Genomic DNA, 22,077 nt, shown 5'->3' on the forward strand with positions numbered 1-22,077 from the left:
AGAAATGGGTTAATTTAAGTTATAAGAGCTAGTGAGAAACAAGCCTAAGCTATCAGCTGATCTTCCATAATTAATAAGACTCCACACATTTTCACATGATAACACATTCCAAAAATTTTTTAGGTATTATAAATTCAATGGTTAAAAAATATTTAATAATCTCATAGCATGGCCAAAGTCTAGCAAATTCTGGGAGACTGAAGCATAAAGGGATTTCTTCAGTTGAATCCTGAGCTGCCAGAAGAGCTTCTGTAGAGGCCATATGTATATCTTATATTTCAGGGGTCAGAAGTATGGGGATTATCAAAACCAAAGGCACTAAAACAGTGACTCAAAGGAGAAAATCAAACATGCCCCCTTTAGTGCTATTAATTTTAAGTAGAGGAGAAAGAAAAGCTCCCAGATCCTTGTTAATTCAGAGATGGATGTCATGATTTTTTTTCTGAACTTGAAGGCAAACATACATTTTCTTAAATGTTAACATTTTTAAACAAATAAAGTAAAAAGATATACACATAACTTTCTATTGCAAAAGCCAAACTGTCATCATTGGTATGAGAGCCCTAGATACTATATTTTGAAAACTAGGCAAATGGAAATATGACTGTATCTTTTTGCTGTGTTTCCAGGAATGTAAAGAATCAATAAAGCTTCCCCCAATGGACCCAGGTTGTTAAATGTGAAATTCAACACTTTCTGTAATTATGAAAGTATATAGGTATGGTAACAGGAAAGGTTTTAAAAAGAAAATTAGCTAGAAATATTTTTCAAAAACATAAGCATAGAACTGTAATCCTTTCAGCATTTCTTTGCAAGGAAATTGTCCTTTGCAGTCAAAGTCATAGAACTAAATAGATAAGAATTTTGAGAGACCTGAAGAACAGACAGGACTACCAATTCCACACATATGGTAGTTTTCGTTGACAATTTCATACACATATTCAATGTATCTTGATCAGAGTCCCCTCCCCACTTCCACGCCCATGACTCTCTTGTCCTCTATCCCTACTTCAGCCGTAGATCAAGAAAAAGTGAGAATGTGAGGTAGGGGGCAGGACATGGACACTCCACTGCTCTCCAGGTAATTACAGTCAATAGCAGGTGAGCAATAGAGCTGGGAACATGCCGGCCTGGAGCTGCCAACCCTACGATGGAGCCCTACTTGCTCGTTTGTCTATTGTTATTTTTATTTTGTTTTTTGTTTTTTCTTGTTTTTTTTTTCTTTTTATTTTCCATACAAGAGATATAAGCCAGGGCCACATGAACATAAGGAAAGTGGCTCTGCCACAGAGCTACATTCCCCAACCCTCTTTTTACTGTTTTATGTTGTTGAGACTGGGTCTCGCTTAATTGCCCAGGCTAACCTTGAACTTATGATCATTATAACCTCAGCCTTCCCAAGTAGCTAGAATTACAGGTTCATATTTAGAGTCCCACCCTCCCACACAACCACCCAACCCCTAGGAGCTGAGAGCTAAACCCAGGACCTTGTGCTTCCTAAGCAAGTGCTCTACCACTGAGCCCAAACCCTGGAGTCCTGTCTTAAGGACAAATTCCCTAGAAGCACAGGTAAAAACCTGTCTCAAATGAGGTGCTGAGCAGGTCAACCCCAAGTTCAGTCTGTGAGGCACCAAATGAACCAAAGCAGGCCTCCTAGGTACAGATACTATCCTGGCCAGTTTTATGTCAACTTGACACAAGCTAGACTCATCAGACAGCAGGAAGTCTCAATTGAGAAAATGCCTTCATAACATTAGGATACAGACAAGCCTGTGGGGTATTTTCTTAACTAGTGATTGATGTAGCTACATTCAGCCCATTGTGGGTGGAGTGACCCTGGGCAGATGGTCCTGGGTTCTATAAGAAAGCAGGCTGAGCAAGCCACAGGGAGCAAGTCAGTAAACATCTCCCCTCCATGGCTTCTGCATCAGCTCCTGCCTCAAGGTTCCTGCCTTGTTTGAGTTCTTGTCCTGACTTCCTTCAATGATGAACAGCGATATGGAAGTGTAAACCAAATACACCCTTTCCTCCCCAACTTGCCTTTTGGTCATGGTGTTTCATCCTAGCAATAAAAACCCTAATACAGAGTTCAACTAAAATTTGGAATGAACTAAGAGGCTAGTGCCTTTTACACAAGGGAACACTTCCTGGCTAAGTACCTCAAGGTGAGCAGGGGAGCAGAGCTCATCCTAAGTACGATAAGGCAGTGGTTCTCAACCTTCTCATGCTGACACTTTAATATAGTTCCCCGTGTGGTGATCCCCAACCATGAAATTATTTCATTACTACTTTATAACTGCAATTTTGCTACTGTTAAAAATCGCAATGTAAATTTATGATATGCAGGATATATGATATGCAATCCCCAAAGGGGTCACAACCCACAGGTTGAGAAACTTAAGAGTTAGGACAAAGAGCATCTGGGGGTGTGTTTAGCAGATGACGCACAAGGCCCATGGTTCAATACTCAGCAACAAGAACAAAAATGAACACAAATTGAGGGGCAGGGGAGCCTACAGGTACATACTAGCATATGGGGAAGAGGCAGAGGAAAGGACATAAGAAAAGCAGACAATGACGTGGACTTCCCATCAGGCCTATCCCTCTCACCTAGAAATTCATTCCAATGTTGTTGTACAGTCTTGTACCATCTCTTTTTGGAGCATGCCAGCGTCCCTCATTTTAGACTGAAATTCATTCATAAGGATGAGCCCTACCCGACCAATAGGGGTGGGAAGCAATTCAAGGCCAGGCAGCTTGAGAACATCAGGAACACATCTGCTCCCTTAAAAACACCCAGGAACTTTGACTTCGGGGGACTGGAAGCAGGAAGCAGGCTTGACTTGCTTCTCCAATCTGCAGATTGAGTTAGTGTCCTGAGTCCCATACACACATGTCTAAGAGTCCAGATCTAAGCCAAACACAGAAGTATTCACTGACTTCTTCATCAGAAGTTACAGGATTGTATCAAAGCATTTTCAAAGAAGCAAACACCCTAAGAAACTCCATTAAAATACATGTAAGCATGCAGGGTCATAAGGAAGTGATAGCACATTCCAGAGATGAGTAAATAAATTAAAAAAAAAAAGAATAACAACATCAACTCCATGATGAGAGTGATCATATGCAATTGCTTTTTGTGGTGGTTTGAAGGAAAACATCCCCCAATGGAAGTGGCACTATCAGGAGGTGTGTTCTTGTTGAAGGAAGTGTGTCACTGAGGGGGCAGGCTTTGAGGTCACTTTTGCTCAAGCATCCCTCCATGTGACAGCTGACTTCCTGTTGCCTACAAGATGTAGCACTCTCAGCTGTTCCTCCAGCACCACATCTATCTGCATGACACCATGCGCCCCATCATGAAGATAATGGACTGAACTTCTGAAACTGCAAGCCAGCCACAACTATTAAATGTCTTCTTTTTAAGAGTTGCCGTGGTCATGGTGTCTCTTCGCAGCAATAAAAAAGCACAATTAAGGTACTTTTAAATGTGAAATTACGTTATGGAAATTTTTTGGAAACTTATTGTGGAGATTCAAAATTTCACATGAACACACCCCAAATCTACATCCCATCTGCTAGGTTTTAAACAGGGACAAGTGGTGGTCCTTATTCATCATTTAATCTGCCCTCTGTGCTATTAGCCAAATGTCCTACATAGTTTCATCACTTAGGAAAACATGAATGGAATTAAATTGTAAGATTTTTATAAATAATTTTTCTACTCATTATTTTTTCACTGGGGACCTTATAAAATCTATGAGTCTCTACAAGGTTTGTATACATGCTTCAGGAATATATACAAATCATTTTTTATAGTGCTTAATGATCTATATGCTAGTATCCTTAGCCTATAGTTACTAATAGTTTTTGTTTGTATGTTCTTTGTAGAGGTCAGATTTCAATACAGGGGGCGTTTAAAATATAGCTACAATGGTCCTTAGCATTCTCATGGTACCTGTCTCAATCAAGATGATAGACAGAAACAAAAATCAGTTTCCCCACACATCTTGGTGAACATAAAGAGACTTGGTCAAATATGTCAACTCTGAGAGCTGGTGAGGAAGCAAGCCAACAGAGTAGAACAGAGAATTTACTTCATGGATCAACAGATGCGCTCTACTGGGTGTCTGCAGAAGGTAATGAATATGTGGACTTTTCTGCTGCTGAATCATGCTAACCCAGAGGAAACTTCACGTCAACACCGAAGTGTAAAGTGATCCAATTAGGTAAGATTACCATTTATCTCCATATATCCCTTGTGGTTCTTCAGGCAAGTTGGTTTCCATAACCAAGTTATTGCCGAAGACCAACTCAAAATAGTCCGATAGAGTTCACATTTCCATCATTTTATTTACTCATAAAATATTCCTCTATCATAAACTTGTGAAATCCACCCTGTCAACAAATTTCACTGGGATCACAAACTAAGTCATCATAGACTTCTGGGAATCCAGCCTGAATTAAAAAAACAGCAAAATCAGAACATCTATTATAAAGAGCCTTTTCTAGGGGGATGCAGGAAGTCTGTCAGTGTTTATTTTTTTAAAAAAAAAAAAAAAAAAAAGCCCACATTTATCCTTGCATAGTGATTTACCTATTAAGCAAGATGAACATTTTGATCACAGATGACCTCTCAGAAAGAGATACGTTATGAAAACATCTCTAACCTCTACTCCTTATTCTGCCCATCTATGGCAGCAAAAGCTCAGATTCAAGGCTGTCTCAGCACGGTGGGTGTGTGGGATGAGTGAGGACATCGCCTTCCTCTCACACCTAGGCAGACCACAGAGGTCTAACTCCCTCACCAGTGCTCCAGAGAGCCTGAGATGGAGCCATGTTCCATTCCCCCTCTGCACATCTCTGATTGACTGTGCCCTGGTCTGTGTCCCTGTGATGATCCTGAGCCCTCTGGCCCAGAGCTTGGACTCTGAAGCCCAGTTCTACACACTCAACAACCATGGCATTATGTCATTGCTTTTCTCCTGTCTGACAGAAGCAGGTTACCTAATCATACACAGTCATAGGAAAAACACCAGGAGGAGCCGCCTGAAGCCTTTTGATTTTCTGCCCAAGTGTCTGAGGTCTGAGCAGGATCTCCTTCGAAGTGTTCATCTCTGCCTCAGAACCAAGGTAGGACTCCATTATTACAACTACCTTCTATGATCAGAATAGATTAAATAAAATAATCTATAAATTTCCTGAGTTTTAGTCCGTTCTTTTCTCCACCAACCATTCTTATTTGATTCATCTGCTTATGATATCACCGGGGTCAAAATACCTGGAAAACCATAGTTCTTTTTCTTTTATACTGTATTCTCAAATTTGATAAATCAGTAACATTTGATAATTCCTTCATCTAGGTGCTCTGACATTCAACCCACAGTATATTTCCACCATTACCATCCCTGAGAAGAAATTTATCATCTCACACTCTTATCATCCTAACTTATGTTCACACATGTGCATGCATAGATGCATGTATGTGCATATATGTGCATATTATACACCCACATGTTTATAAAATATATATACGTCATACACACATACTATATAGACTCACATATACATATATAAAATGTACACATATACAAACACACACATGTAATATCAAAAGATGAAAACACCCCCACAGAATTCAAGACTTACAGGTTGGCCTCCCCACCATCGATGATTAAACTTCTCTCGCCCCCGAAGATGGAAAGTAGCATCGAATACAGGATCATACATTGAGTTGCCAACAATTCCATGGGATTCTGGATATAAACCCTTTGTATAAGAGCAATTTTATTGTTAAAATAGCAATGTAATAATCTGCATATATTAGTTCTATTGTCAATTTTCTTATTATAGAAAAAATTTATAATATTAAATTACCCAAATCAAGTAGAATATATATAGGTTTTACTTTGATTTCATTGTTAAAATAGCAAGGTAATAATCTACATATATTAGTTCTATTATCAATTTTCTTATCACAGAAGATTTAATAATAATACATAATTATCCAAATGAAGTGGGGCACATATAGCCTTTATTTTGAGTCTGTTTTTGCACACATGAGTTGTAGCCAATTTTAAGTCATTTTAGAAATGTAAGATCATGATAAGAAATATAATATTTGGCCTTTTGACTACTGAGACTTAACAAAATAGACCTTACTACTTTATTTGGAATGGATACATGTCTCCAAAGAAGTTTATGATTCTATTCCTTCTTCAAATTAATAACTTATAAAACAATAATTAATGGAAAATTGTACTTAAAACAAGAAAATTGGGTAGCATTTGGAATATTTGAAAATTCAAACATAGAAGCCCTTCTGAAATCAACACACTTATTTGAAAATTCAGAAAATAACTGATAGACACCCCTGAAGTTGAAAGTTGAATGGGAAGTTTGGCAAAAACAGCACTTGAAAAGGCTTCAATTTTAATTTCAAAACACAATTTGGTCACCCACAAAGCTGAGAGTGTCACTTCCTGTCAGCAATGGAGGCAAATGGAGGGAAATAGATTATTTTTTTTAATACTGAACAATATGGTTTGGGGTTTTTTTGTTGGTTGGCTGGTTGGTTGATTGGTTGGTTTTTGTTTTGGTTTGGTTTGGTTTGGTGTGGTTTTGGTTTTGGTTTTGATTTTTCAAGACAGAGTTTCTCTGTGTAACAGCCCTGACTGTCCTGGAACTCACTTTTGTAGACCAGGCTGACCTGAAACTGTCTGCCTCTACCTGGGATTAAAGGTATGTGACACCACACCCAACAAACAGAGTGTTCCATCTTTTTGCTTTTGTTTTGTTTTTGTTTTTTCGGGACAGGGTTTCTCTATGCAGCCCTGGCTGTCCTGGAACTTACCTGCAGACCAGGCTGGCCTCGAACTCAGAGATTTGAGGTTAAAACTGACTCTCCAAAGTTGTTCCCAGACTTCCACATATGTGAGCACACACACAAACACTCTCTCTCTCTCTCTCTCTCTCTCTCTCTCTCTCTCTCTCTCTCTCTCTCTCTCTCCCTCCCTCCCTCCCTCCCTCCCTCCCTCTCTCTCTCTCTCCCTCTCTCTCTCTCTCTCAAACACATGCATGCCCATGGACACACACATATGCACACATATACATGCACTCGCCAAATAAATAGGTAGATTTAGCCGATACAAATCAGACCTTACATTTTTAAGTAGCTTTTTTCTTTGTTTCTGTTTTTGTTTTCTTTAAGAGAGAGAAAAAAACACGAAGTTGGGGGAATAGGAAAGGGGAATCGTCTAGGAAGAGTCAGGAGACAGGAAAGAATACAATAAAAATATGTTGTGTGACATTCCCAAATAATATATTTTTAAAAAACAAATCTTTTTAAAAATTAAAGCATGTTCTATATTTAAAAATAAAATAAACTTTGCTTCAAGGCATTCCCGGGTTAAATCAGACCTTTGACTATTCATTACTTGAGAACAAATACTTACAGTGGCCAAAGTGTACAGGTTGGGGAAGGTTTTGGTGGGGTACACAGGCCTCATGTAGGGAGCATGTGTGCCACAGGAGCCTGGAAGTAGAAAACGCGTTATTAGGACAAGAAAACCACCCGGAACCACTTCGTGTAGGAAATTCATGTCCTCGACTGTGAAAAACACATAACTTTTCCTTTTGTGTTTCCAATAATGAAATTTATTTAAAAGAAGAAAAAGAAAGTGAGAAGAAAGAAGGAAGGAAGAAAAGGAGGGAGGGAGGGAGGGAGGGAGGGAGGGAGGGAGGGAGGGAGGGAGGAGGGAGGAAGGAAGGAAGGAAGGAAGGAAGGAAGGAAGGAAGGAAGGAAGGAAGGAAGGAAGGAAGGAAGGACAGGCAGTGGCTCCATGGCTCTAGAAGCCCACAGCAGAGCAATGGCTGTCCTGGAAGGCAGATGAGAACACGCGGTGAAGAAGTGACTTACGCAGTTTCTCAATGTTGGGCATGACTTTGCTGCCTTTCTTCATGTATGATGCACGGAACCCATCCACAGAGAAGATGATGAGCGGGGGGCGGACAAACCTTAAACAGTAACACAGGAAATCTCAGGGAAACTGCTGCCACACACATTCCACAGTGGGACCCATCAATACCAGAGAGACCCAAGAAGGGAGCAATGTGGGCAAGCCTGGGCTCCCAACCACACAACATCTGAGGCAACTGAATTCAGAGATAAATTGGCAAAGTCACCATGGCCAAGAGAAAGCTGACTCTACTGTTGTTTCCTACCTTGCAAAAAAGGACCTTATACCACAGTTAAATATATGTATGTATTACGTATTATGTATTTATTATGTATTGTCTCCCAGTTGGAACCTGGAAAGTTCTTATCCATTCTTTAAAACTCAGCTCAAAGTTGCCTTTTCTATGACATTAGTTGCCCATGCCTCCACATTCCTTCATGATATTAAGACACACCTCCTTTGCATTTATATATACATTATTGTGTATCTTATTATAGTCCGCTGTTAACAGGCTTCCCCTCTAGAGTTTCACGTTGGCCCGGAACTTGTTATATAGACTAGGCTGGCTTCAAGCTCACGATCTTCCCACCTTAGCCTCAGTGGATTACAGGCATGTGCCACCATGTCTGATGTCAATAAATACTTATCAGATATATTAGTGAATTGACTACATGAGTGATGTAAAATTAACAACAATAACACTCTTTCCACTAGACCTAGGCATCATAAAAATTCCTTCAGTTTATTATAAAATTGTTTCCAAGATGATTTAAATTATAAGGGATTTTAAAAGTCTCTATCAGCCAAGGACTTACTAATCCAGGCCAAGAATGCATAAAATGGTATGGTATTATCCTAAGGGTGCAGTTAGTCAGTCATAGCAGAATTCTGATCTATGTGCAGAGTTCTTTTCTAATAATTTGAAGTTAACTGAGCAACTCTCAGCTAGTGTCTATGAGAAGTTATGTAACAAGTAAGACATTTTAAGGGGGCCATATATTAAACAGTCAGAAATTGTTTCATCCCATTCCACACAGCCAAAGTGTTTAGATGTCTTTATTTTTCTTTCCTTTTATGCCTAGTAAAGGTTTTTTTTTAAGGAAGGGAAAATAAAGATATCTAAACACTTAAATTCTGCATCCCAGGCTGTAATACATACATATATACATGTAGATATTTAAAGACTATATAAATTATGAAAACACATTTGTTGAAAATGTATTTTCTGTCAAGCATTGTAAAGACCCATGAAGTCTACACAGTTTCCTGGAAGGCATAAGTGCCCAATTTTGGTCACACTTGAGCTGTTAGGTGTTATTCAGTTTGACTGTCCCCCAGAAGGACACCCCTTTGTCAGCATAGAGCATAGACCCAAATCTGGTAGGGGTAACCTTCTTGGATGACAGCTTTTAGAAGTTCTAGAATCTCCTTCCTTTCCCCTCCTTCACACACTCACAAAGGCAAAAACAGAACTCAGGGAAACACTGAGGGGGATGCCCAGTAGGAGAACAGGGAATCACTGGAGGAAACGCATCCATTAATGGTCAGCAGACACACATCGGTGGACCACAGCAGATGCCAAGACTCTGGAGTGCACAGCGGCAATAGGAGAAAGATGCAGGAAAAAAAGAACATCAAAGCTTCAAGACACAACTGGCGACATGGCTCGGCAGCCGCCTGCTGATCTGAGTTGATCCCCGGAAGCCATGTACAGACAGAAGGAGAGTATCGACTCCACAAAGTTGTTCTCTGACCTCCATGCGCTTTGGCATGAGCACTTACATATACACCCTGCACACACACACACACACACACACACACACACACACACACACACACACACAAATAATACATCAATGTGTTTTGTTTTACTTTTTAAAGCTTCAAGATAGCTTAACTGGCAGTCTATTTATAAGAACTCATACAAGTTTTTGTGTTGAAGTGGATGTCCATCTTAAAACGTTTGTAGACATTTACCCATCTATTCTTCATGATGGTTTATCAAGGAATGTGGAATAATAGTTCATAATATCCATAAGACAAAATGCACTCACCCTGCAGGGCATTCGGGAACTTTTATTTCTTCACAGTCATCATCTACCCAGTGTGACTCTCCTACAAGGAAAAATGGGGACATTTACGGTGAAGTCTATTTATAGACACCATCCAGAGGGGAGAAGCACAATGCCAGAATCTGTGTCCTGTTTGGTACTTGTTTCTGGGACACCATCTAAAAAGAAATTCTGAAATAAAGTCTAGTGTCTGCTCTGGCTTTTAAAGTACACCCATACATGGTGGGAAAGCTAAGATTTAATAACCTCAAGTGGTGTTTATTTCAGCTTTCAGAGCCTAAATGGTTTGTAGATTTAAAAAAAAAAAAGTGGCGTCAGTGGACAAGATTTCATGTTTGTTTCCCTCCAAAAATAAACTGTTTGGTCATTAGATGGAACATTCTCTCCCTCCACAGCCACTAAAGATTTCAAAGCCATAGAAAGCATGACACAACTTCCCTTCAGATAGAGAAAAGGTTTATGTTGTTATAATAATATACAAGGATAACATGGAAAATTGCAAGAGATTTTTTTCCCAACGAGAATGTGCATAGTACTGAATAAATGAAAAATCCAAGCTGTCTTTCATTCTTACCTTGCATCAAGATCTGAGAATGTGAGTCCTGCATGTGTGGAGGCCACAGGTCTATGTCAGATCTCTTTTTCTGTCACTCTCCATATGCTTTTCTGAGACAAGATCTCTCAATGAACCTGAAGTTCATGGATTGGCTAGACTTGCTGGCCAATGAGCCCCCAGAATCTTGCTGTCTCCATCTACCACCTTGCCTACCTTCTTACACAAATTCTAGGGACCTGCATTCAGGTCCCCATCCTTTCACTGACCCATGATTTCCTCAGCCCAGAGTTATTTAATTAGGCTTCTGCTTTGGTTTATACCCCAGGAGTTCACGTGCTACAGTATCTATCTCCAGTGTGGCAATGCTGAAGCTGTAGAGCCTTTAAGAGGTGGAGCCCATGGAAAGAAACTAGGTTGTGGGAGGACCATTCTCACAAGAGATGAATGCATATATCTTAGGACTTCATTAGTTCCCACAAGAATGAAACGTCTTCTGGTTGTTTGGCTCGAACTATTTGCAAGGCACACAGGCAGGGGGATTGGGATCCATCCCTGGTGCATGGGCAGGCTTTTGGGAATCTGGTGCCTGTGGTGTGGTACCTTGCACAGCCTTGGTGCAGTGGGAAGGGGCTAGGACCTGCCTAGGGTCAGTGTGCCAGGCTCTGCTAACTCCCCATGGGAGATCTCGATTTGGGAGATGTGGGGATGTGGGGTGGCTTGGGAGAGAGGGCTGGGAGTGGGAGGAGGGAGGAGGTGGGATCTGTGGGTGGTATGTAGAGTAAGTAGAAAATTTCTTAATAAAGAAAAATGAAAAACAAACAAAAAAAGAATGAAACACCTTCATTGTAGTAGAATCTGTCCTGTTACAATGTAGCCCAAAAGTCATCATCAAGGGTCAAAAGATGGGACTTTCCAATCCGGGACTTTAAGCCTCTAAACTGTGAGCTATCTCATCCATAAAAAGGCCTAGCAACACAAGTGATATAAAGTAGGCATTCTTTGAAAAAAAGAAATTGTCAATAAGAATTTACCTTAAGTTTCTCTAAGATAGACAAAAATTACTTGTCTTGAACTGACGTAAAACTTGTGAGCAGTATCTTACAGAATCTTCTCCCATATATAGAACATTTGGAAGTCTCCCATGGCCCAGAACCATCTGGCTATTGGATGACCATGTAGGCCAGTAAAAAAGCTGAATTACCTTTACGAAGCATGAGTAGCTCAGGGCAGCCACGTGAAGCTCACTACAGTATTAACATCAGAATTCAAACCACCAAAAATGGCCTTAACCTGTCATGATTCAGTGACTGATGGGATCCAGAGACCTTTCTCCTTGTTTTTTCCCCTTCCTTCTCTTAATAGCTTTGATGTCTTCCTGTTATACTTACTACATAAAGATTAAAAGGAAAAGAGAAATAAATTCTTGATGAATGTCATGCTTCAAAATAAGAGCATAATGGTTAGAGAAAGCTTCACAATGCAATAGCAGTAAAGGAAGGTCTCCAGGGCCACTTACACCTGACAGAAATGACTTCCTCCTTTCATGAAATCTCTTTCTTTTTTTTCTTAAGTAGGGATTTAATCCAGGGTCTTGCACATGATATCTGTCTAACCAGCCCTTCCTTGAAGTCATTTAACAGAAACGCTTCATAAACATTCTGTGCCAGAGAGGAAAAGGTCTTAATTTAGGAAATAGGAGGTGATGTAACCTAGAGAGATTTTTAAAAAATCGCGTTTTCTTGTTTAAACATCTCTAAGTGGCTGCCATGCTTCCTTAAATGTCTTGATATATGGAGCTGTAACTTTTACGTTTTCTGTACGCCACTGGCCACTAAGATCATAAAAACATCATAGTCTACCATCAACACACATGCACATACATATTATAAAATAAGGCTTTGGGTGTAACCAAATCTGTCGATTCTTTTTACCTCCACAAGCAAGCACCTCCAGCCCTAAGCTGCTGCTTAGGGCCTTGGCAAACAGCTTACATCCACTGAGAACAAAAGTCATGCTCCTTTTGCTCCAAGTGACTCTGTGATTTACTCTTTGCCACAGAGTCTCTTTTCCTGTCACTATGATAAAACACTCTGCAAATAGCAACTCCAAGGAGAAAGGGTTTATTTCAGCTCATGCATCAAGGACAGCCCACATGGAAGAGGGAAGTAAGGCAACAGGGATTTGAAGCAGCCCGTCTTACCTTGTTCACAATTAGAAAGCGCAGCGCCAAAACTGCCTGCTAGTGCTCAACTCCATGGTATACAGTCCCAGAGCCCCTGCCTGTGGACCTACCCACCGTTAAGATGGGTCTTCCTAGTAAAATGCTCAGCCTAAATAGGACATTTGTACAACCTGCTCTAAGGCTCAAGGAACATTGTGGAAGAAGTGTGGAAAGAACATAAGCATGTAAGGGCAGGGAGAGGAGCTGTAAAATGCTGTCTGCTGAGCATGACCTAGCCAGTGCGCTCATACGCCCACGGCAGCTACAGGTGCCTGCAATGAGGCTGCCAGCAGCTAAGCATCAGCCTAAGAGGGAACTGCCGTGACCCACTGGCTGCTGCTAAATTCTAGGGTGGGGGCAGTTAAACCTAAGGTCACACATAGCTGGACATGGTTACATTCTGTGGAACTTAAAACGAAATGTCATAAATGTGGGAAATGTACTTATGGGGAAGGGGAGAATGGGCATAGAAGGGAGATGAAAATGGGTGAAAGACTCAGTAAATAGAAAGCACTGCAATACATGAAATTTATCAAAGAACAAATTCTGTAAAATTTATTTTAAAAATATGTGTCTTGGGAACCAGAGAGACTGCTCAATGGTTAAGAGCACATACTGTTTTTGCAGAGGACCAGGGTTCAATTTCTAGCATCTACATGGTAACTTAAAACCATCCATCACTCCAGTTCTAAGGGATCTGACACCCTCTGCTGACCTCCATGGTAACCAGGCATGCATATGGCTCACAGACATGCATGCATGCAGGCAAAACACTCAGACACATAAAATTATAATTCTGAGGCTGGAGAGAAGGCTCAATGGTTAAGAACACTTGGTGCTCTTTCAAAGGACTCAAGTTTAGTTCCCAGCACCTATATGGTGGCTTATAACCATCCATAACTCCAGTTCCAGACAATCTGACACCCCTTCTGATATCCACAGGCACTGCACACACATGGTGTGTCTATATCCATGCAGGCAGAACACTCATACACATAAAATAAGTATATCAAAAAAAATGCAATTCTTGGGGCTGGAGAGATGGCTCAGAGGTTAAGAGCACTGTTTTGTTCTTCCAGAGGTCCTGAGTTCAATTCCCAGCAACCACATCGTGGCTCACAGCCATCTGTAATGAGATCTGGTGCCTTCTTCTGGCCTGAAGGGATATATGCAAGTAGAACACTGTATACCTAATAAATAAATTTTTTTTTAAAATGCAATTCTTTCCCACCTCCAATCCCCACACATTAGACGTTACACCCAGACAATTCAAGATATCTTGGGGCATGCCCCATGTTTAATCTCTCAAGGTTGTCTAAAAGCATGTACCTTTGCAGACCACTTGGTAGTTGGTACAGCAGTCTCCCCTGGACAGGCAGTCTTCTGAGCAGTGACAGGCATTCTCCTCGTTTCGTACTTCTCCACATCTGTCTTTGGTGCACTCCCAGCCACGAGCTGAAATCATCACAGCAAAACACTCTCACTGCTGCACACAAACCCAATGAAAGGGGCCGCAGCTGCTTACATGAGGTTCCAACAAAAAGAGCCAGAAGCCCACATCATTTAATCTGTTTGTGAAACTTGAGTCAGCCAGAGGCCGAGAAGACATTTGGAGAACTGACAGATAGGATGAATTTCTCATTTTTCAAAGCAGAGGGCAAACTCACAGCACAACTGAGCTCTCATAGAAAAACAAAACCCAGAAAGTCAAAGAATCCCCACCCCTCCAGAATTGCCCTAAGTACCACAAGAAGAGAAAGAGTATAAGGAAGCATTAATGCCCTCAAAATCCTAACTGACCAAAATGTGGTGACTACATAATGAAGCTCCCTGCCTCTAAGGAGGTCACTAAATGGGCTACAGTCCTGCCTGAGTGATAGCTCAGAATTCAATTCTTCAAAGAAACATTCAAAAAAGTAACCTTTTCATTTTAATCCCAGTGCTATTTGTCATATTTTTAATTAATTTTTTTGGCCAATAAACTACAAGTCTTATGGAAAGTTTAAAAAAACATATTTCACTATTATATTTCACTTCAGATATAAGACTATGAAATTAACTGGCACATGCTAGCTGTTCATTGAATACTTATTAAATGTCCTTAGAAGAGTATTGGAAATGAACTATGATTCTTGAAACTGAGGACTGTAACATAAGGAGCTTTTATGGTGAATCCAGGTATTTAGTTTTTCCCATGATCTGACTGTCTTGTTTTCCATACCCTGGGTGCTGAGGGTTTAGTAAAGAGCAAATGACAAGAGCTCTGCCTTCCTGGAGCTCACATCCAAGAGAGAAAGATCCATGAAGTAACCAACAGGCACTATCATTTAGCCATGGGTAGGCGTGAAGGAGACTGTAAGTAGAGCTACTGAGGGAATGTTCAAGGAAAATGCCTCTGAACCAAAATACACTTGAATACTCCAAGCCTCCATCTTTCAAGATGTGCAGTCAGCAGAAAGAATCAATGGTCTGCTAAACCAGCCATTCTCAACCTGTGGGCCGTGACCCCTTTGGAGGATGAATGACCCTTTCACAGTGGTTGCCTGAGACCATCAGAAAACACAGATATTTACACTGCGATTCATAACAGTAGCATCATTACAGTTATGAAGTAGTAAGGAAAATAATGTGTAGTTGAGGGTCACCACACCATGAGGAACTGTATTGAAGGGTCGCAGCATTAGGAAGGTTGTGAACCACTGCTCTAAAGCAAGGCTGCTCCTTCATGACATTCTACCAAGAGGAGCCCTTGCTAGGTAGAGTTGAATAGATAGAGGTGGAATAGTCAGTGGATGGTGTTCCAGCTGTTTGGTGGAGCATTATGCTGCCATTTGAAAAGACAGTGTTTTAAAAGCCTTATAGATATAGATTCTGCCTCCCACGTGATTGTATATACATACGCACATAATTATACATACAATATCCAGACACACTAAACAGAGAAAGAAAACACCAGGAAGAGTTTATACAGAAATCTTAGGCTTGCTTCCTGTAGCAGAACCTCAAAGAACTTTTCTCCTTTCAACTTCTTCTTGTCATTTGACATTTGATTCTTCCACATTCAAAACGTGTTGACTTTAGACACAGGAGAATAAAGTGTTTTACAAAATGTTGCTATCATCTGTGTTAAGCTAGGAAGAAAGGTGTGAGCTACATTCAAAGAGAATGAAGCTAGTATCAGAGGTGCAAGGAGTTTTAAGATGAGAATGTTGGAAGGTTGACGTAACTCATCAGGGGCAAGATACTCAAAGTACGGCAGAAACATAGAATGTTCTAAAATCTGATGCTAAGCAGACAGATTGCTAGCTTGCAATTATGTCTTAGAGTAAAAGAGATCTGTGGGACATCTGTTCTACCCATGCACTCCATTTACAAGAGCCTCAGCTCTTGAGCTTGTGAAGTCATAGCTGAAGAACCTGGTAAAAGTTCCACAGGAAATGCACAACAAAAACATATCTGAACACTTTGAAAATGCATTATGCAAAAAATAACCTAATGAAACCCCTATAGCTTGCAGGCTGAGGGAGAAATAGGTCCTAATTAGTAAGGGAGTTTATGTTGATTTTCAAATAAATCAGAAACTAAGGTCTAAGTAAAAGCAATAATGTATCATTTCCAATAATATCATAAAAAAACGATCAGACACATAGCAATGGTAAACTGGGCTTTCCAAAATACCACCCATGCATGGAAGCAATAATTTGTCAGGGGAGCTAAGAAATCTGCCTCTAGTATTCAAAGTGGGGTCCTTGCCACTTTTCTTAGGTAGGTTGAATGAGGTTTTTGCCCAGGGGCAGAGGCATGGCCGTGAACAGGCAAGATACTCCAAAGTCCTATCTAAAAACATCGGGCTTTGAAAACAGAGTAAGTATGATGACAAAAGTCCCCAAGAATACTTTTTCCTTGGCTTGTGTGAATTCATCCAATAGCTCATATGTTCTAATGACCATTTTACTACAGGATAAATAAAATCAGGAAAATTTTAGTAGATGATTTCAGAGCTGCCCCAGAGCACAAGACCCCATGTCGATTCCATAAATGTTTTCCATTTGCACAGAAATCAGGGAATTAAAGTTTTAAACCTAGTACTTTCAAAATGTGCCCAGTGGTAGCCCACATACCCTAGTAGTGAGTGTGAGGTGGTCAGGAAGAGATGGAACTGAGAGAGATGGACAAAGGTCTGGCCTCAAATGCTTTTAAAAACCAATCTACAGTGCCTGCAGTTGGAAAGTGCCGTCTTTGGCTGGGCCACGAATGGCTGAGCCAAGTTATTCATACAGAGTACATTCTTCATACAACCATCAGTCATTCAGGAAACAAACTTATTCCACTATGTGTGTAGGCCAAAGTGGAGGTGTGTTAACAGCTAGGAGCCACTAAGCCATCTCCTGGAGGGGAGAGGCATCCAGAAGTCACATACCTGTTTTCAAACAGAGCTCATCAAAGTCAAGACAGCAGCTGCTGTAGCTCTTACATAAGTTGTCACACCGACAGTCGGGAGGTCCAACCTCTTGAAGTTCAAAGCATCTACCCTTGCAGGATCCAGATGTGTTGGTCCATGGAGAGTCAGATAACACTGCCATTCGAACAACAGGCAAAGACAACAGCTTAGGGAGTGGTCATGTCACCAGTGAAGGAGTGGCATTTGGAAGCAATTGGTGTGGAAATGCAAGCAGACTCTGGATAAGAAGCCTGTCTGCAGCGCCTGCTACCTGGGTACCTCAAGCATGTTGCCCAACTTACATAAACCGTGGTTTCCTTATTTGTAAAGTGAGAGGTTCATAAAAGTAATTCTAGATTGTAATGAGTACTGAATGAAACAACCCATGTGATATGCATACCAGGATACCAAATATAAACAGAGTAACAAATGCTGGCTCTGCTCATGATTTTGATTAGGACTATGCCTATGAAATGGCTAGTGCCCCTGTTGAAATAAGAGTTCATTTCCTATTTTTAAAACCCATCCTGCTAGCTGAGCATGATCAAGCACTAAGGAAAGAAAAGAAGATTCAAGGCCAGTCTGGGTTGTGTAGCAAGATTTTGGGTGTAAAGCTGTCACTACCAACAACACTGTAAGGAAATTTGAGGGGAAGTGGTCTAAAAACAGTCTGAACACATATGATAAGAGCAGAGCACTTTTGCAATCTCTTCTCACCATAAAAGCCATATCAATCTAGTGTTATTGGAACACAAATGCCACATGGCCAAAACAAATCCTGTATCATTGTTTGCAATGTCAAAAATTAACCAAAGTTCAATAAATGAAAGAATTGATAAGATGAAAATTGGACAAAATCATCATATGTGGGTAACATATGATTGAAATTAACTAGAAGGTCTACCCATAATAGCATCTAAATGAAAAAAATCAAGATATGAATTCAATAATATATATGAAGAAATGATTCAATGATTAAGAGCACATACTACTCTTACAGAGGACTTAAGTTTGGTTTCCATTATCCATATTGGGTAGCTCATAACTAACTATAACTCCAGCACCAGGGAATCTGATTTCATCTCTGGCATCCATGGGTACTGCACTCATTTGTATACACACACACACACACACACACACACACACACACACACACACATACACACACACACAATTAAAAATGAAATCCTTTTATAAAAGAATATACTAAAGCTTTATGAAGAAGACAATTCTAGAAAAATTTAATTAAATCATAGACATACAATTTTAAAGATAAAAAATATTAATACCATAAAAATCCTAATTCATCCTAAACCAAAATATTCAATACACTCACAAAGAAAAATATCCAGAATTCTAGAGAGTTGAGAGGATAAAAAAAAGCTAACTGAAACTAGGTAGTGGTGGCACACAGCTTTAGTCCTAGCATTTGCAGGGGGAGGGGCAGAGGTAGGTGGATCTCTGAGTTTGAGGTCTACAAAGCAAGTTTCAAAGCCAGAGCTACACAGAGAAACACTGCCTCAATAGATGATAGATAGATAGATAGATAGATAGATAGATAGATAGATAGATAGATAGATAGATAGACAAACAGACAGGCGGATAGATAAGGTATCCAAAGGAAAAAGCAATTCAGTGACAAGATAGGAAAGTATATTCTACAGGTAAATAATTAAGGTTGGTACTAAGAAATACATTCATCAATATTGTGGATGAGGTCTAGAAATAAAACCAAATACATGAGTTTATTGTTTAAAAATAGCATTTCAAAAACAAAACATCTCCTAGTTTGAAATTTACAACATTTTATAAATTCACAGATAACTGTCTGGCCGTTTTGTTCCTTGTCTTCTATTTTCCATGCATGTAGGTAGATGAAATATATATCACAATATATGTAACAGGTCTTGGCAAATGTTATTTATGACATGCTATTTGTAACTTCCTTATTTAGAAAATTACCATTTTTGCAATACATATATATATATATATATATAATTTTTAAAATCAAGAAAAAGCACGATGCAAGAGAACAGATATTAAATGACCGTTCTGAGGGCACTGATGCCGTTTATCTGTGTATGTAGTTCATCCCTTAGTCAACTGTCCCCTTCAGAGTCAGAATCGCCCAATCCTAGACTTTATGGCATCAGATCAGTTGAGCTGAAGCAAACAGATCCACTAGACCGTGAGATGTGAAATGCTTTCTCACAGTTCATTCTGGGATGTTGAAATAAAAAGGAACCACATCAATTCAGTTTAGAAAATCATGTCTGTTTGTAACGTGGTGTCTTACCTCTGCTCCACAGACCACATTTTTCTGTTGATTTTGGCCAGCCTATCAGCAGTACATGCTGAGCCATAAGAAACTATGGCACGCAAGAAGGAAAACCAGAGGGGGAAAAAATCCCACAGCAAAAGAGAAAAGAGTGAAAAGCTTGTAATTGAATGTTCTTTGTTTAAGGGTAGTGCTTGGATAGAATCATTCCAACAGCTGCCTAATAAATTCAAAGTAGTAATCACTCCCATGAGCAGTGTCTGTAAACGCGCCCAGCTATTCTAATAGCCAAGACAATGAGAAGAAGTCTGAAGGTGTTGTTCATCCCGTCTTGCCCTCTTTGTGGGGTCCCAGCCAGTAACACTGTCTACACTCCGTGTTTGTATTCCTCATCGAAATCTCTTCCCTGGATCTTTTTTTACTTTAAAATGCCTGTACACATCCTAAGCTGGGTAGTGATCATTCTTTGCCCTTCCTCACAAGGTGATGTTGTAAACATTTCTTTTGACCGCAGGCATTCTCTCAATTTTCCCCTTGCCATCTTTGGAGAGGATTGCACCCCACTCAACAGCTTGCCTTATCAGCGATGGACCTGCTTGCCGAGATGTCCACTAAGACAGCTGTCAAAGCTGCATCTCTAACTTGCAGAGATACATCTCAGAAAAGATGGGCAGGGGCAGGCTACCAGCAGCTTCCGTTAGGAGTGAGTTCCCGTGTGAATCAGGGGAAATGGGCCAAAATTCATTCTCAGATGACAGTGGCAAATTAAACTAACAACATCAGGAAGAAAAATGAAAAGATCATCTGAGTCATGAAAGAGACTTTCTCATCCAATGACCCCAAGGAACTTGAAATATTCTAGCTTTAAAGACAAAAGGAGAGCCAGACATAGTAGCAAATGCTTTTGATCCTACCACTCAAGAGGCAGAGGCAGTAGATCTCTGTGAGTTCAAGGCCAGCCTGGTCTACATACTGAATTCCAGGACAGCCAGAGCTACATAGTGAGACCCCTGTCTTAAAAAAATAAAATCAATCAGTCTATCAATAAAAACAAAATAGTGCTTGAATTGAAAATTCACTTGGCCTTTCCAAGGTCTACTCCATCCCTTCTCCATGCTGCCAGAACAAGCGTAGTCCTATTCATTCTACGAGTCACCCTCTGCACACTAGCTTTAAAAAAAAAACAAAAATGCCCAAGGTCTTTGTCCTTCTACATCCAACCTAAGGATCTATTTGTTTTGTTTTGTTTGGGGGGAGTTTTATTTATTATTTTCTTATCCATGTGGATAGTGTGCATGTGTACAGGTGCATATGCTATGGCACACATGTGGAAGTCAGATGAAAACTTTGTGGAGTTGGTTCTTTCCTTGCATCTTTACATGAGTTCCATGAACATCAGTCATCAGGGCTTACGGAGCAAGCACCTTTCCCCTCTGAGGCATCTCACTAGCCATGACCTTTTGAAGACTTGTCTTTTTATTAGAATTGATCTAATATCAAATATGGAAAGGGTCTTCAATAATGTGCCAGAGTTTTGCAATGTAAATTCTCATTTATTTGATCTCAACAGAAGAAAAGCATGGGCGCTTCAGTTCCGTAACTCATTGGGAGGAGGAAAGCGACATGGCAATGAATTGCTGCCATCCCAAAATTTCCATCGTTACTGGGAAAGCCATAAAAATCACAGAATACGAAAGAGCAAGCCAACGACAAGCATTCACAAGTGAGAAGAAGAGGGTGTGATGGAGGCGTTTGCCAGGACTCCTGTGACATTGAAATTATAAGCTGCCTTTAATCTGCATCTTCAAATGATGCTATTTCATGTCATGAAGTCTGTTCTCTAATTTTAAAAAGCAAGTGTTTACAGGTCTATATAAAACCATTCTGAGGTACCTTGAATGTTAAAATGGATATTATACAACTAAAATCTGCAACAGTGCCCATGTTGTGTGCTCCTTCTCACTGAAGTATAATTTCATGGTTTAACAAAATGCAAGTGTAAATTACAATTTCTTTCTTTCAAATCTGTAATTCAGATAAGAACAGGCAAGATTACTTTAAATTAGTTAAATAAAACCCCTTTTCAAGGACATTTCATTTCACTGTATACACAGAGGTGGAGAGGGAGGGAGAGGGGAAGGGAAGGAGGGAGGGAGGGAGGGCGAGAGTTAAAGCTATAAGACTTTGGTATCATTTATTCTGCAGACATATAAAAACCATGAACTACTGACAATTGAATTGGACAATCGGGAAGAGTCTAAGTCATGGACAAGAGCTGTTACCAAAACTGACTCCATCCTATACTCTCAATCATATTTCTCTCTAAATCTCCCAGCTAAGTAGAAAATTCAAATCGGGAAGATGGTCAATAGGAGAGGTGATGTTTAAAGTTTCAAGGACTTCAGCCTAGCCTCAAGCTAGACAGACTTAAGTTTCTTCTACCAGGTTCGTCCCACTGGCAGGGCTACATGTTGTCCCCTATCTGTCCCTCCTGTTCTCCTTGGTGCTCAGCACAGGTTGTCTGCTGACAACACAGCCCTGAAATGGCTGTGGG

General features: G+C 40.2%; 1 protein-coding gene across 6 annotated transcripts in view; it reads right to left on the minus strand.

The window, feature by feature from the left end:
- The window catches only part of Enpp2 (ectonucleotide pyrophosphatase/phosphodiesterase 2), an 81,931-nt gene that overhangs the window by 53,913 nt on the left and 5,941 nt on the right, over positions 1–22,077 (minus strand). For all 6 annotated transcript variants that reach the window (XM_028871922.2, XM_037197792.1, XM_028871921.2 and 3 more), the window contains exons 3-8: positions 17,225–17,380; positions 14,134–14,259; positions 10,010–10,070; positions 7,916–8,013; positions 7,452–7,531; positions 5,647–5,766 (exon numbers count right to left, since the gene is read on the minus strand). In XM_028871922.2, the coding sequence (XP_028727755.1) occupies positions 5,647–5,766; positions 7,452–7,531; positions 7,916–8,013; positions 10,010–10,070; positions 14,134–14,259; positions 17,225–17,380 (641 nt within the window). The remainder of the gene's footprint in view (positions 1–5,646; positions 5,767–7,451; positions 7,532–7,915; positions 8,014–10,009; positions 10,071–14,133; positions 14,260–17,224; positions 17,381–22,077) is intronic.

Source organism: Peromyscus leucopus, chromosome 20 (genome assembly GCF_004664715.2).
Source record: "Peromyscus leucopus breed LL Stock chromosome 20, UCI_PerLeu_2.1, whole genome shotgun sequence".
Taxonomy (NCBI): Eukaryota; Metazoa; Chordata; class Mammalia; order Rodentia; family Cricetidae; genus Peromyscus; species Peromyscus leucopus.